The sequence below is a fragment of the Acartia tonsa genome, chromosome 4 (genome assembly GCF_053477335.1).
Source record: "Acartia tonsa isolate MP-2025a chromosome 4, ASM5347733v1, whole genome shotgun sequence".
NCBI classification, from domain to species: domain Eukaryota; kingdom Metazoa; phylum Arthropoda; class Copepoda; order Calanoida; family Acartiidae; genus Acartia; species Acartia tonsa.
This window is the reverse complement of record NC_137263.1, coordinates 25,234,784-25,250,009: the sequence shown is the minus strand read 5'-3', so window position 1 is coordinate 25,250,009 and position 15,226 is coordinate 25,234,784. Positions and strand designations below refer to the sequence as shown.

Below are 15,226 nucleotides of genomic sequence, written 5' to 3'. Positions count from 1 at the left end.
TTTACTGTTCAAAAGATGTTTTATCTTGAAATTAAAATAATCTCATTAAATTTTTTTTGCAAAAATAAGATAATTTTTTGTGAGAAAAAAATATTTTATGAAGTTAAATACCCTAAAAATAATAAAAGTTGCGTCTGGTTGTTTGATAAAGTTTTGGACATGAAGATTGAAGAATCCCACAATATTATTATTTACCCTCTGGATGCATGGAGGCAAAGATACCCATGCTTCTTCTACAGGTTAGACAACTTTTTACTTTGTGATTTTATGTGAATTTATGAGATGATTTTTCAAATATTTTTGATATTTGAGGAAGCAGGGTTAAGTAAAATTGAAATAAAAGGGTTATGATTTGAACTTTTAGAATCACTGAACCCTTTTATATATACTAGTTTCTGTGCCGCTAGCCTCTAGGGACTCTGTTTCCTAAAGGGGCAGAAAAAAGCCTAAAGCCTTCCTCGGCATTAAATCTAAAAATAAAAAAGCCTAAATCCATCCTGGGATCTAGGTGAACCTTTTCTGAAATAGAGAACTCAATAATTTTAGCTTTTCTTTTTTTAACTTTATATATTAGGATAACTATTATTGCAAATGAGTGCAGATCGAATGTTTATATTTGATTTCAAAGTTAAAATGTTAGGAAACTGGCTACAAGTTAATTGAAAAACTAGATATATAAGGATAGTTGTATATCGTATAGATAAAGATGATAAAATCTTTGCAAAAAAAGAAAAATAATTGCAGGGAAAACACTTTCTTTGTATTCTAATTTCTTGACCAAAAAAGTGAACTGGTGGGTAATTAGATTTATTTTTCAATAGCGCAACTACTCTTTTTAAAAAGCCTGTACATCCTACGCATTATATTACATTTAAATATCTTCTTGTTCGTTGCAATAAACGTAAAATTAGAATAATTGATTATGGATATAATATAAGATTTTGATTTACTTATGTGACCTTCTTTTATAAAATGAATTTTGACTAAATAACATATCATTTTATTTAGCTATTCTTATTTAAACTGTAGTTAATTTTTATTGCTATAATCATCTTATGGTCGTAATTGTCCTTGGACTTTGGCTACGCATTAATTTCTCATTATCGTCGTAAGCAAATTTATCTGTTTTAAGACAAAAATGGGGCTTATTGATGGTATGAAAAACTACACACAAAAAAAAATATTTTTTCTGTACGTCTTTCTTATTTATATATTTTGAATTTTGAAGAAAATAAAATTAAGATTTTTGTGTCAATATGTTACTTCTATATAAACCATATTAGATTTAATTTCAATTTCATGCAAATCTTAATAAGTTTATAGTGTATAATTTGTTGTAGGTAAATTTTGATTATGAGCTTTAAAAGATTTGCATACATTTCAAAGGTTTTTTTTGAGGTCACTTACATTTGTAACATAAAAGTACGAGATAGGCAAATGCATTATTTTACAGTTAAATATGAGAGATAAAATGTAATATTATTTATTTTTTAGGATCATTTGAATTTACGATTAACAAATCCTCTTGAATGACTTAGTCTAAAATCCATAAATTTGTGTAATAATGAGTAAAGCTTGCATGTGAACCAAAAAAATTATTATTTTGTGTCATACTTACTATAAGTGGAAAATTTGAGACTCTAGTTATAATATGGTTAGTGGCGTGCATGGACTTTTACCAATAATTAGAGTCGTTGGATAAATATTTTAGCTTTCAAAAAGACATATTTCTTTATATGGAGGGGGAAATAATAACCAATATAAATATAATAATTATCAATTATGTATATGTGGTGACTCAATAATTTTCCGAGTTATTCGCAGGTATATCCATGTCATATTGCGCGAAGCAATCCCAAAATTTTTATGTCTCGTGATGTTTTTAACCTCACCCCAACCACTTCCCTCCAACACAAACAAGAACAAAAGTATGAATTGTGTGGGGATGTTTAACAGATGAAAATATATTTTTTCAAATGAGATAGATTAACCTCGTATATAGATTGTTAAAGGGTGTAGTACACACTCCCTTGATAAATCGTGTCAATAACTCACCCCCTCCCCCTTCTAATGATCTAGTAAGAAAGGTGAGTTTTTTAAGGATTACAAAGTAAAGTAAAATCAGATTTCCATCATTTAAAGTGAAACACAAGAATACGATTTAATTAAGACATATTTTAGAATAGGTAAATATAAGTAAGGGTTAGGAAAGCTTAACAGCGATTGGGCTCCACTCGAAGGAGCTTGAAACACATCTTAAAAAGTTGCAAATAAAAGAGAGCTGACGATTTTGTTCATCGTCAGTTAAAGGAATTTTACCAAATCATCCTTTTATTGTGATCATTTTCTCACATTTAATTTACAAACAAGGACAAAACATGTTTTGAAATATCAAAGCAAATATAATAAGAAACAGCAGATATTTTATAATGAATATATGCAGGGTGGGGGGGGGGGGTTATTGGACTGTTAATTATACTGGTACCCAAAACTTTATGACCACGTTATCAGATTCATTGGCTCAAAACTTCTGGTACTTTTTAAAAATTGTATTGTCTTACATTTTCATTTAATAATCTAGTTTTAAGAATTGGTAATTTTGTCTTAAACCTTAGGATCCAAGCTATAAAGAAATCTCTTTAATAATTTTAATAGTTTTTCATCGCCAAAAATTAAAACAAGACTGTAAACGGCCAAGACAATCAAAGATGAATCGTATAGCAAGAACAATAGGTGTAATTAGTTATGTATCTATTACAATTGTCATCAATAGTATATATTGTAAAATAAGTCAAAATGAAGTTTTTTTAAACTAAGCGTTACAGTATAGTTACAGACAACAATCAAGAAACAACACACTATATATACGCTATGCTTCATTTCACTATACAGTACATATCTATGATTCAATTGTATAATTTGATTTGTTCTTATTCATAATTTTAAAAGCGAAGCTTTTCTATAATTTGGGTCAGTCCGTTCGTCTGGAAAGGTGAGCTCTTTTCGTTAATTTGGACATGTTAAAATTTTGCATGGTGATTCCTAAAGAGCGTAGCAATTCTATGATCGTTAACAGAATGTCCGTACGTCCATTTATAACATGTTGATTTTTAACTTTTTTGACAACAATTTTTCTTTTGATGTATTTATCCTATTCATCTAATTTTTTAATACTGATTCCTAGACAACAAAGTACATATAATAAGCAAAGCCTCTCTATAATCATGTCCTAAAAATGCAAGTATGACTTTAACAGTATCCTGTAATTAAGCAAATTTTTCTTACAATTTGTTTATATTAATACATTTATATTCTGCTTATTCAGTTCTGACACTCTACTAGAGTTTATGTTCGTTTGTCCAACCTTTTGAGTTTAGAGCTTTGCTTTTATGTATGTTGTCATCCTTATTTATACAGTAATTATTTATCTTTTTGAAAAATTTCAATTATAATAATTTGCATAACAAAAATTGAATTTTCTCAGTTGGAAAAAAATTATTGGCGTAGCTATTGTAAAACTAGGGTATGTTCGTCAGTTTAATATCAATACATGATCTTTCATGGAATAAAGATTTTTTTTGTAATCGTCATATCTGAATCTCAGAAGGCTTTTGATATATTTTAATAATCTTTAAATAAGAGAAAATACATTTTTTTAATTTTAGTTGTTTTTTACCAAAAATGTATATTCCTTATTTCTATGATGTATGCTTTATTCTATTTTTACAAATGTAAATTGGTTTTATCATTGGTTTTCCACGTGATTAGGGGAATTTACACACAAAATAACTCTTATTTTGATCCTGAGCAAATTGACCTTTTTTGAGGACGAGTGACAAACGGTAGATGAAGATGACAGCGCCTAATTATAGAGAAGCTACTAAAAATACCATTAAGGAAATGAATGTTACCCTTTGTATGAAAATTAGTATTTTTTATGGGATTTGTCTTTTGTGTTATGTTGAAATAGAGGGAGGAAGTTATGGACTGTAAATTGTACTGCCCCCCCCCCCCCCGTAATGTTTGTCAACTGTTGCCATATATTTGCCTAGAAACTTTGGGGGTTAAGGTTGAGACATGACTGGTAGTACAATGTAACAATATCCAATCCCCCCCTCCCCCTACCTCTCCCGATGATTTTAATAAATTTATCGTCCACGGGTCTTTCCATTTATCCCTGGCATACAGTCTGGCTTTCTTGAAAACTTCCTTTGTTTCTGTTCATACACATCTTAGTATCAATGCTCATCTACAACTTACTTTGTCTGCCTGTACGACAAAATAAAGAACTTGATTTTCTCTGCTTATGTTAAAGATATAAATCCGATTTTTTGTGAAAATTCCAATGACCAGTAAATAAATTGATTCTGTTAGTCTGTTGATAATGATATTAAAATCATTTTAATTTTATGGGGAAATTGTGATTTACACAGACACTACAAAAGATAAATGCCTGTAATTGTTTTCAAAAAAAAAATTTGGGGGGGGGGGAAATGCAAGTTATTTGTTGGTTTGCTGTTCAAATTTGTGTATTTTTCTGCTGTATTCTTCTGCTTATGGATGGTGATATTCTGCTGGATAGACAAATAAAAAACATAAAATAGCGCGTTTGTATTCATTTTTATTCAAGTATCTGTTACATTCAATTAACTTCTTTAGATTTTAACGTTATAAACAGTTTATAACATTTAAATCTTAAGTTGGAAGAAAATTCAAAAAATTAATGAATGTTTTAAAACAATCTTGAATAAAAAACTTGCATTGTTTGATTTTATTACAAAACAAGTACAATAACATTAAAAGTAGTTAAGCAATAAGAAATGAAAAAATATTTTATCAAAAAAGTTATTTTGACGGTAGGGAAGGCAGATAGAAAAATTCGTACAATTTTGAGCAACTTGTGATTTAAATAAATGTATTAACGGACGGACTTAATGAAATTGCCGAGTTTTTAGTTGCTACGCTACTATTTGTTTAAACAACAATACAGTATTGGAAAAATTAACCATTCCTAATTTAATTGCGCTTGTATTTCATACTAATACAATAAACTTAAATCACAAAAGTCCTTTCTTTTACAATGTTTATTTGTTTACCTTAACAAATATTCATGAAAAAATACTTAAAATTACTAATGAAAAAAGACAAAAAAATTGCCTGAATTTAAGGTAATGATTTTACACCAAATCAATCATTTCCCCAATATTTAAGTTATACATAAGCACTTTGACAGGAATGGGGCTATTGACTTAAAATTAAACATCCTTCAATGAATTATTGCTCTACGTAGCTAACAAACATTGGACAAAAGAAAGGATTGTAGATATATTATAAATATTTTTTCCCTCCTTGATCGTGTTCTTTATGGATTTTTAAAGTGATAATATTTTCTTCCATTAGTCCATCCCTGTCTCCTTGTAAATAATACACTTGCCAGTGAATGTAAATAAACTATTATTTCATGTTACTAAATATGCAAGTTTCTAGCATTTATGGGAAAATTATGGCATTGTCTTCAACAGGCCCATATCCATAAATGTTTTAATTTAAGATAGATTTGAGTAATTTGAGCTTTGCTGCAAGAAAGTGCCTTACATTATACCACAGCAAATACATAGCTAGAATATGTCCGTGTATGTTTATATTTGCTAAACTGGGCATAATTTAAAGTTATTATAAAGTTTTATGTTAAATTCTAATGCATGTCATTTTTAAAATCTATAATTTATTCATATTCATTTTTGGTTTTATTAAACCTCTAATAAGCATTGGGTTTTGCTTTTCGTTATTAAAATATTGACAGCTAAAATATTCAAATGAATATGCTAACATTTAAGATACATGTTGTTAAACAATATAAATCATCAGCAGGTATTATCTGCAAGTTAATAGGTGAGACGGACAATACATTACCAGCAATTAGAGTGGCTATGCTTTTCAAAATGCAAATACCAGCCATTACAATGGCTCTGCTCTTAAAATGCAATTTAATTGCAACTGTGCCTTAATGTTCATGGCACCTTTTAACAACAACTAAGGGTAGACACTTTAATTGGTTTATTTCCATTTAGCAGCTTTGCCAATTTTCAAAAATATTTTAGTTTTCTATGTTTAGGGAGTGTTCACTGCTCATGAGTCTTTTCTAACACTAAAATATAACATTTATAGCACTGATATTACTTAGCAGAGTAACAAGAATATGATATATCTACTTTGTTAAAACAGAATGATATGATTTTTTATGGAATCGAGTTAACATTGTTAAAAGGGAGCATCTCTAAAAATAAATATATTTTAAGCAATTCAACAACAATTAAACAGTTAATGTTGTTAAGGCTTTTGATAGATATTATCATTTATTTTTACTGAGATTGTTTATATGGATATTGGCATCCTTAATTTGGTTGTGTCTCCCAAATTTGAAATAAATGATTGCATGTATGATGTATGTAATGGGGCGTGTTGGGGGGGGGGGGGGGGGGGGGCATGTACATTTGTGTTATATGTTATACATAGAAAAATCATAAATAAATTGTAAAATTTTGGTATGCTTTTTACATCCCGCCCTTTCTAAAAATCCTGTGCACGTACCATGTATAATAATATGTGATTCTCATGAACCTTACCATAAAATGTTGCCAAATACAGTGAATACTCAAATTCATATTTGGTATCTTCTTCTCGTAAATCCTTTCCTTGGGGAATTTGGTAAATTTAGATTTTTTTAAAATAAACATTTCATTTTTAATAGAACCATTTTGTTATAAGCAAAGCATCTCTATAATCAAGTCTCACAATGTATGTGTGTCCATACTAAATGCTTTGTTACTCTATGTTTATTAATGTGCGTTTATCTAACTTTTTGATTAGTTAAGATTAGCTCTTATGGATGTTGTTATCCTTGTTAAGCTTATAAGTGATTTTCCGAAACTAAGAGTTCGTCCTAAAGTACTAAATAAAATCAAGCAGACAAAAAAAAGTTATCAGGGTTTTGTTGCATGAGCAATGAGGGTAATATTCATTCAATCTCCAGTTAATCAACCATAATCAACATTACCCCCTCGACAGTAATTTTTTAATGGTTTTAAGAATCTTGTAACTTAGGATAATGATGTTTTGAATAACTCAATTGGGTTAGGACTTCTTGCAGGGGCTAGAATCCTTTTCATAGGAAAATAATATAGCGGGGGGATTTTTGGTTCACTTTTCGATTAGAGGGATTTTACCGCGATGAGCACCTCACAATGTTTTACAAATTACAAAATTTCAAATATATCATTCAAGAGTCAAGAATATTATGTACATTGTACAAGTTTTTGTTTCTCACACAATAGGTCTTTTTACTTCAATTTAACGTTGGACGTTTAGCCGCATCCATCAGATCATATTTTTTTCACTTCTGCCGCTTAAATCACAAGGCAGTCATGATAGTTTTTTTAATAATTGCATCCAAGTCGCCATTTTTGACTATTATCAAGTGCGGCAAGGCCGGACTTCTTTATTTTTAGCAGCCAACCGCCTTTAAAACACGCGGCTGAGATTTTTATATGTTTTCTTTATTGAAATTTTCTCACGGATATTTTTATACTTGTAAAAGTTGAATGAATTTCTTCAGATGGTCAAGCAATGTAAAAATTTTTAAGGGTGCAGTATTTTATTATTTTACACAAGCAACACTTAGAAAGTACTTTTATTTTAAGTTTAGCGTATGAGAAGAATATTAATGAAATCCATATTTTTGATATTTAATAATTTTTATATATATATTACTTAAGTAGGTCAATAAAAAAAGTGATAATGTTTTTGATATCTAAATAACAAATATCTTAATATAAAGGCTTAATTATTTACTTAAAGACTTAATTTGTTTTAAAATTTGAAGAAAAACGACATTGGGCCTGGCATTTTTGTTTAACTAACCAAATGTTGCCAACAAGCTTTTTTATGTTTACAGAAAAGAATATCAAGAATGAACTTATCCACAAAAGTGAGCAACTGACATATTAACAAACGAACGTTAACAAATATTTTTTACTTTTAATTGAGATACTGAATATTTAAACTACTAAAGTTTGATCAAAAATTAGTCGATGATTTTTTTAAATAGGAAAGTTAAAAAAATATAGCAGACAAACTATTGTCTAAAACCTTAGTTGGTACTTACACTGTAAAATTGTCATAGGAATCACAATTTTATAAATCAGATAAAAAGAATAATTCTATCATAACAAAATTAGGTGTAAAAAAGCCAAAAATATCTTTCAAATTGTTGCCCTGAATTAATATTTCAAATAATAACAATTATGTGATTGTTTCTTGAATTAAACCTAATCAATACAGGAGTTATTGTGCAAGGTTTAAATCAATAAGACAAAATTTACATGCCGGGCCAATATAAACGGGGCACTTACAGACTGCATAGAGAAGATTCGCTTTTAACAAATTTGACAAAGTATACATAGTATGAGTAAAGCTGACCTAACTGGGTAAAAATTAGTAATGTGGCACACCTCAACTACAAGGTGTTCACACACTCACACAGCCCAAAAACTAAGCCCAAATATGAATGATTTGTAAACCATAACATATCTAAAAGTTATGTAAGATGTTCTTAGGCTAATCTTGATTAATAAAATCCCACTTATATTATATTGCTAGTAGATTTTTTGGATCTATTGCAGTACACGGTAAAATGTTCCTGGTAACGATTATATCTAAAAATCAATGAACTTTAAAGGCCAATGGTTAAACGTATATATTATTTTATCAAAAAATTGTAACCATAGAAATAATCTGGAATACTCAGAAGTATACAGTTAACACGCAGCGCACATAAATGCGCGAAAAAGACTTATTTTACGCGTGTTTTCTTCAGATAAGCTTTTTCTGTGCATCATTGGATCTTAACTATTCCAGATTGTCTTTTGTCCTTCTTATGCCACTTATAACGATATGCGATCATAACATGTATGTTCATCCGTTTGGCCACTAGCAGCCTTTACAGTTTATATACATTTTTGGAGAAAATCGTCATCAGGAACGATTGACCTTAAAATGCACTAGACAGACCCGATTCTTTTACTTTTTAGTTTACAATGTAATAACACTCAATTTGCTAACTGTGTGTGTCTAAACTTATAAATACAACACAAACTTTACATGTTTTAATGGGTGTGCTATTCACCTAACATTTCAGGCTAAAATCTAAAAAAATAAGATAAAAAAGTGAAACATTATAAACATAACTCTAGGTTTACCTTTGTATTGATTTCTTTCTATAAATATGTGGGTTCTAAATAGTTTTAAAAATATTAAATTTGACTTGGTAGTTTTGAAGACTATAATTATTAGGACAAATTGGGTTATCAACCAAATATTTGAAGATTATAATCACTTCCTTGGATTAAAATTTAAAGCAATTTTTGTTCCTTAACTATATGCTTCGCCTATAGCATGAAGAAGCTTTGGAGTTTGTCTTTTAAGGGCCTTATTGAGTACAGAAACACCGCTCATTCTTATCTATTAAATAAATCGAAGATTTTGGGGGTGGTTTTTCGTTTTTTTGTTTATTACTTTAGGTCAGGTTAGGTTAGATTTTAAAAGATACTAGAAGAGGGCTTCCCGCATGTCATAGAAATAGGAAGAAACAGCCTCCATTTTACTTTACATTATATAAAGATATGGCGGGAGAGGTTTGGTGCCCGACTGAAGGTGCATTTATGACTTCCAAAATGCTGTTAGATAATATCGTTGACTTAATAAACTTAATAAAAATGGGGAGATTTTTTATAGCAATAAAGTTGAAATTAATAATTTGTTTATTTTTCAGGTTGTGGCTCTTTTCCTTAGTATATTATCAGAATCAGCTGGGCTGCCTGCACAATGGCGGTCAAACAAGCTGAATCTAATAACAAATATAGAAGGAGCAGAGAGCACAGCACATAGAACATTGTTATTTAATTATAGAAACAAAAGATTAGCCCAGGGATACAATTATCCTGTTCCAGAAAACCCTCTGGTCCTCCCAACAAAACCTCCATTGACTACAACCTCAGCCTCTACAACAGCATTTACAACAACCCCAGGCACTACAACTGTTTCTTACAGCTTACCACAATGCATAAGAAAGGAAGATAGTGATTCTGAAGAAAATCAAGAGCTGCTTTCTTTTGGTGTTCCTCTGTGTGATGATAATGAACTTGGTTATGAATATCCTGTTCCAGAACAGCCACTCACTTATCCTACAACACCAGCTACAACTACAACTACTACAACAGTGTTACCAGATTGTATTACAAAGGAAGAGAGTGAGTTACCAGAAAATCAGAAACTTTTAAGCCTTGGAGTTCCATTGTGTCCTTCAGATGAACCTGGTTATGAATATCCTATTCCAGAACAGCCAATCACTTACCCAACAACACCAGCAACAACTACAACTACTACAACAACCACAACAACCACAACAACCACTACAACAACAACAACCACTACAACAACCACTACAACAACAACAACTGTATTACCAGATTGTATTACAAAGGAAGAGAGTGAGTTACCAGAAAATCAGGAACTCATAAACTTTGGAGTTCCACTATGTCCTTCAGATGAACCTGGATATGAATATCCAGTTCCTGAGAATCCTCTGACCTATCCTACAACACCTGCAACTACCACAACCACAACAACTACCACAACAACCACCACTACTACAACAGTGTTACCAGATTGTATTACAAAGGAAGAGAGTGAGTTACCATATAATCAGGAACTTTTAAACCTTGGAGTTCCATTGTGTGCTTCAGATGAACCTGGATATGAATATCCTATTCCAGAACAGCCACTCACTTATCCTACAACACCGGCTACAACTACTTCTACAACTACAACTACTACAACAGTGTTACCAGATTGTATTACAAAGGAGGAGAGTGAGTTACCAGAAAATCAGGAACTCATAAACCTTGGAGTTCCATTATGTCCTTCAGATGAACCTGGATATGAATATCCAGTTCCTGAAAATCCTCTTACTTACCCAACACCTTCAACTACCACAACTGCTGCAACCACCACAACTACCACAACAACAACAACTACTACAACAGTGTTACCAGACTGTGTTACAAAGGAAGAGAGTGAGATACCAGATAATCAGGAACTCATAAAACTTGGAATTCCATTGTGTCCTTCAGATGAACCTGGATATGAATATCCTATACCTGAAAACCCACTAACCTATCCAACAACACCTGCAACTACCACAACTGCTGCAACAACAACAACTACAACCACAACAACCACTACAACTACAACCACAACTACTACAATAGTGTTACCAGATTGTATTACAAAGGAAGAGAGTGAGTTATCAGAAAATCTGGAACTTTTAAACCTTGGAGTTCCATTGTGTCCTTCAGATGAACCTGGATATGAATATCCAGTTCCTGAAAATCCTCTCACTTACCCAACAACTCCAGCAACAACTACAACTACCACTATCACTACATCAACAACAACTGTATTACCAGATTGTATTACAAAGGAAGAAAGTGAGTTACCAGAAAATCTGGAACTTTTAAACCTTGGAGTTCCATTGTGTCCTTCAGATGAACCTGGATATGAATATCCTGTTCCTGAGAATCCTCTCACTTACCCAACAACACCATCAACAACTACAACTACTACAATTACCACCACAACCACAACTACCACAACAACTTCTACAACAGTTTCACCAGATTGTATAACAAAGGAAGAGAGTGAGTTACCAGAAAATCTGGAACTTTTAAACCTTGGAGTTCCATTGTGTCCTTCAGATGAGCCTGGATATGAGTATCCCATCCCTGAAAATCCTCTCACTTACCCAACAACACCAGCAACTACTACAATTACTACAACAACCACCACAACTACTACAACAGTGTTACCAGATTGTCTTTCAAAGGAAGAGAGTCAATTAGCAGAAAATCAGGAACTTTTAAACCTTGGAGTTCCATTGTGTCCTTCAGATGAACCTGGATATGAATATCCTATTCCTGAAACCCCACTAACCTATCCAACAACACCTGCAACTACCACAACTGCTGCAACAACAACTACAACCACCACACCTACAACTACTACATCAACAACAACTGTATTACCAAATTGTATTACAAAGGAAGAAAGTGAGTTACCAGAAAATCTGGAACTTTTAAACGTTGGAGTTCCATTGTGTCCTTCAGATGAACCCGGATATGAATATCCTGCTCCTGAGAATCCTCTTACCTATCCTACAACACCTGAAACTACCACAACAACTAAAACTACTATAACACTGTTACCAGATTGTATCACAGAGGAAGAGAGTGAGTTACCAGAAAATCAGGACTTTTTAAACCTTGGAGTTCCAGTGTGTCCTTCAGATGAACCTGGATATGAATATCCAGTTCCTGAGAATCCTCTGACCTATCCTACAACACCTGCAACTACCACAACAACCACTACTTCTACAACAGTGTTACCAGATTGTATTTCAAAGGAGGAGAGTGAATTACCAGAAAATCAGGAACTTATAAACCTTGGTGTTCCATTGTGTCCCTTAGATGAATCTGGATATGAATATCCTGTTCCTGAGAATCCTCTCACTTACCCAACAACACCATCAATAACTACAACTACTACTACAACCTCCACAACTACCACAACAACGACCACTACTACCACAACAGTTTTACCAGATTGTATTACAAAGGAAGACAGTGAATTACCAGAAAATCAGGAACTCATAAACCTTGGAGTTCCACTATGTCCTTCAGATGAACCTGGATATGAATATCCTGTTCCTGAGAATCCTCTCACTTACCCAACAACACCATCAACAACTACAACTACTACAATTACCACCACAACCACAACTACAACAACAACTTCTACAACAGTTTCACCAGATTGTATTACAAAGGAAGAGAGTGAGTTACCAGAAAATGAAGTATACATAAATCTTGGAGTTCCATTGTGTTCTTTAGATGAACCTGGATATGAATATCCTGTTCCTGAGATTCCTCTGACCTATCCAACAACACCATCAACAACCACGCCACAGCCAACAACAACTACATCATATAGTTTGCCAAGTTGTGTACCTGAAGAGGAAAAGGAGACAGTGGATGGAAAGGAGCTAATTGAAATAGGAGTACCACTCTGTAAGCCTGCAGAAACTGGTTACAACTATCCCATACCCGAAAACCCTTTAACATTACCTACAAAATCCTCCACTACGACCACCCAGTTACCCGAGCCCCTTTCAACACCAGCAAGGCCTGTCCCGAACTGTGTGAATGAGCTTGAAGCAACTTTTGGAGACAACCCTGCTCTGCTAGATGCTGGAGTACCTCTGTGCCCTATGGAGGATATGATGAAAGGATATGTTTACAAAATGCCGGACAATCCCCTTCAGCTTCCAAAAAAGAATGAGGTAAAATAAATTCAGATAAGTTGGCACCATCTTTATGATTATTAAAAGCTATTGTGATATCCAGAATACATGTTTTAATGTTACCAAACTTTAAGAAGATTAAATGCTTATAGACTTAACATTGATTTTATTCTTTGTATTTATTTTAAATGATTTATTTTTTTAAATCTTATATCTAAAACTTTTAACTAGGTATAACAAATAACCTTTTGATTTCCGCTTAGGGTAATTCCGCACACACCACTGATGATCAACTTGTTATTGGGATAAAAGATTTTGATTACGAGTCTGGCTTCTCTTTACAAAACAAAGGTCAGAATTAGTTTTCATTTTTTTAGGCAGAATTCTTAAAGTTGAATCAAATGTCATTTTTATCAAGCTAAACTATGGGTTCATAAATATGATGTTGTATTATTACATAGAAAATGATATTAAGTTAATTCAATCTTATTCTATTTAGAAGAAGCTTTATTCCATTTAAACAGAAGACAAAAAATGAGTGGTTTTTCTGCTATTCGTTGCATTTTACTTGTTACAAGTATAAAGATCAATGAAAAAAAAATTTTGTTGAGTTTTAGGCATAATGAATTTCCTTAAGTGACATTCCCCTAAAACAAAATTTAAAAAAAAACTAATGACGTGTCCATCTTTATTTTATTTAAATTTAAGGTCGAGTTGTTTCCTTCCACATACCCGAGGAGTTAGAGAATATTCTGAGTCAACATGTAAAAACAAATTAATTTATGTTTTATTTATTTAAATCTATGTAAATATAAACTTGTAATTCATGCAGTAAATAAAATATATATATAATTTGTGTATTTTTAATACATGTTTGGGCTCAAAATTCCTACATGATAGGAAAGCGAGGGTCTATTAGTTATTTATCGCATCGCATTATAGACAGCTTTCCGTGGATATCTAAATAAAAAAAATATGATTAAAACCAGCTTTGTTAGTCAGGAGAGGCTAAGAACCGTTTCTAATCCAGAGGATATTAATCGGTGTCTAAGATACACAGGTGTTAGGTGTTTCATTATCATGATGAAACGCGCTAAGGTAAAAATAAATTGGCTTACCTATTCTCTCTTTTCTTTTTACAACTGAACAACTGCACTTTGACTCACTATCTGTTTGTCCAATCAGGATTTTTTTCTTCGCTACCTAGGATAGAGTCATCCTTGAGTTTACAATTTTGCATCATAGAATATTAGAGGGAATATTAAATTGTGTAAGTTTGGATACTTAATAGTCACGTACAATACATAATATCTGTACTACCCTCATTCCAAGCTCCTCTGCGAAGATTGGAATGTATTACGGTGACATTATTTCGGACACCCCCCTTACTCGACGAGTGAGAGATAAAATCAGAAGCTTTCATGAAATAACAGGTGAAGGCATAATGTGCTTAAGCTGGCCTTAGTGGCTGTACAAAAGTTTCTCAACCTACTCTATGACGACTTAGTTCCAAACACTAGAAACTATGGCTAATCAATCTTTCAATAATACCCAATATCCATTTTACTTACATTCATAGGATTCGAATTTTTTGCTGGAGTTACATGATAGCATTTAAATTTGTAAGAAACAAAATTTTGACCCAAACAGATATTCTTGAATTAGCCTAACTTATTAGACACAAATACCTATTATTCACTTCCCCAACCCGTCTTAAATAAAACCTCCATAGACCATTGTAAAACTTCCCTGTGTAAAGAACGGTCCCGCCGCTTAAGAGATTTTAGCGGACATTCATACATTCGTTCTTTT

The 15,226-nt window shown here is 32.1% G+C and overlaps 1 protein-coding gene across 2 annotated transcripts; it reads left to right on the top strand.

Moving 5' to 3' along the window:
• The first annotated feature begins 176 nt into the window (after window positions 1-176).
• LOC145316551 (uncharacterized) lies at window positions 177-14,272 on the top strand. 2 transcript variants are annotated; one of them, XM_080157124.1, is made up of 4 exons: window positions 177-239; window positions 9,830-13,453; window positions 13,678-13,765; window positions 14,123-14,272. In XM_080157124.1, the coding sequence occupies exons 1-4, from the start codon at window positions 207-209 to the stop codon at window positions 14,191-14,193; spliced, it is 3,816 nt and encodes a 1,271-aa protein (XP_080013250.1). In that variant the 5' UTR covers window positions 177-206; the 3' UTR covers window positions 14,194-14,272. The 2 variants fall into 2 exon arrangements, with proteins under 2 accessions (XP_080013250.1, XP_080013251.1); XM_080157125.1 differs by lacking the exon at window positions 13,678-13,765.
• The last annotated feature ends 954 nt before the right edge of the window (window positions 14,273-15,226 follow it).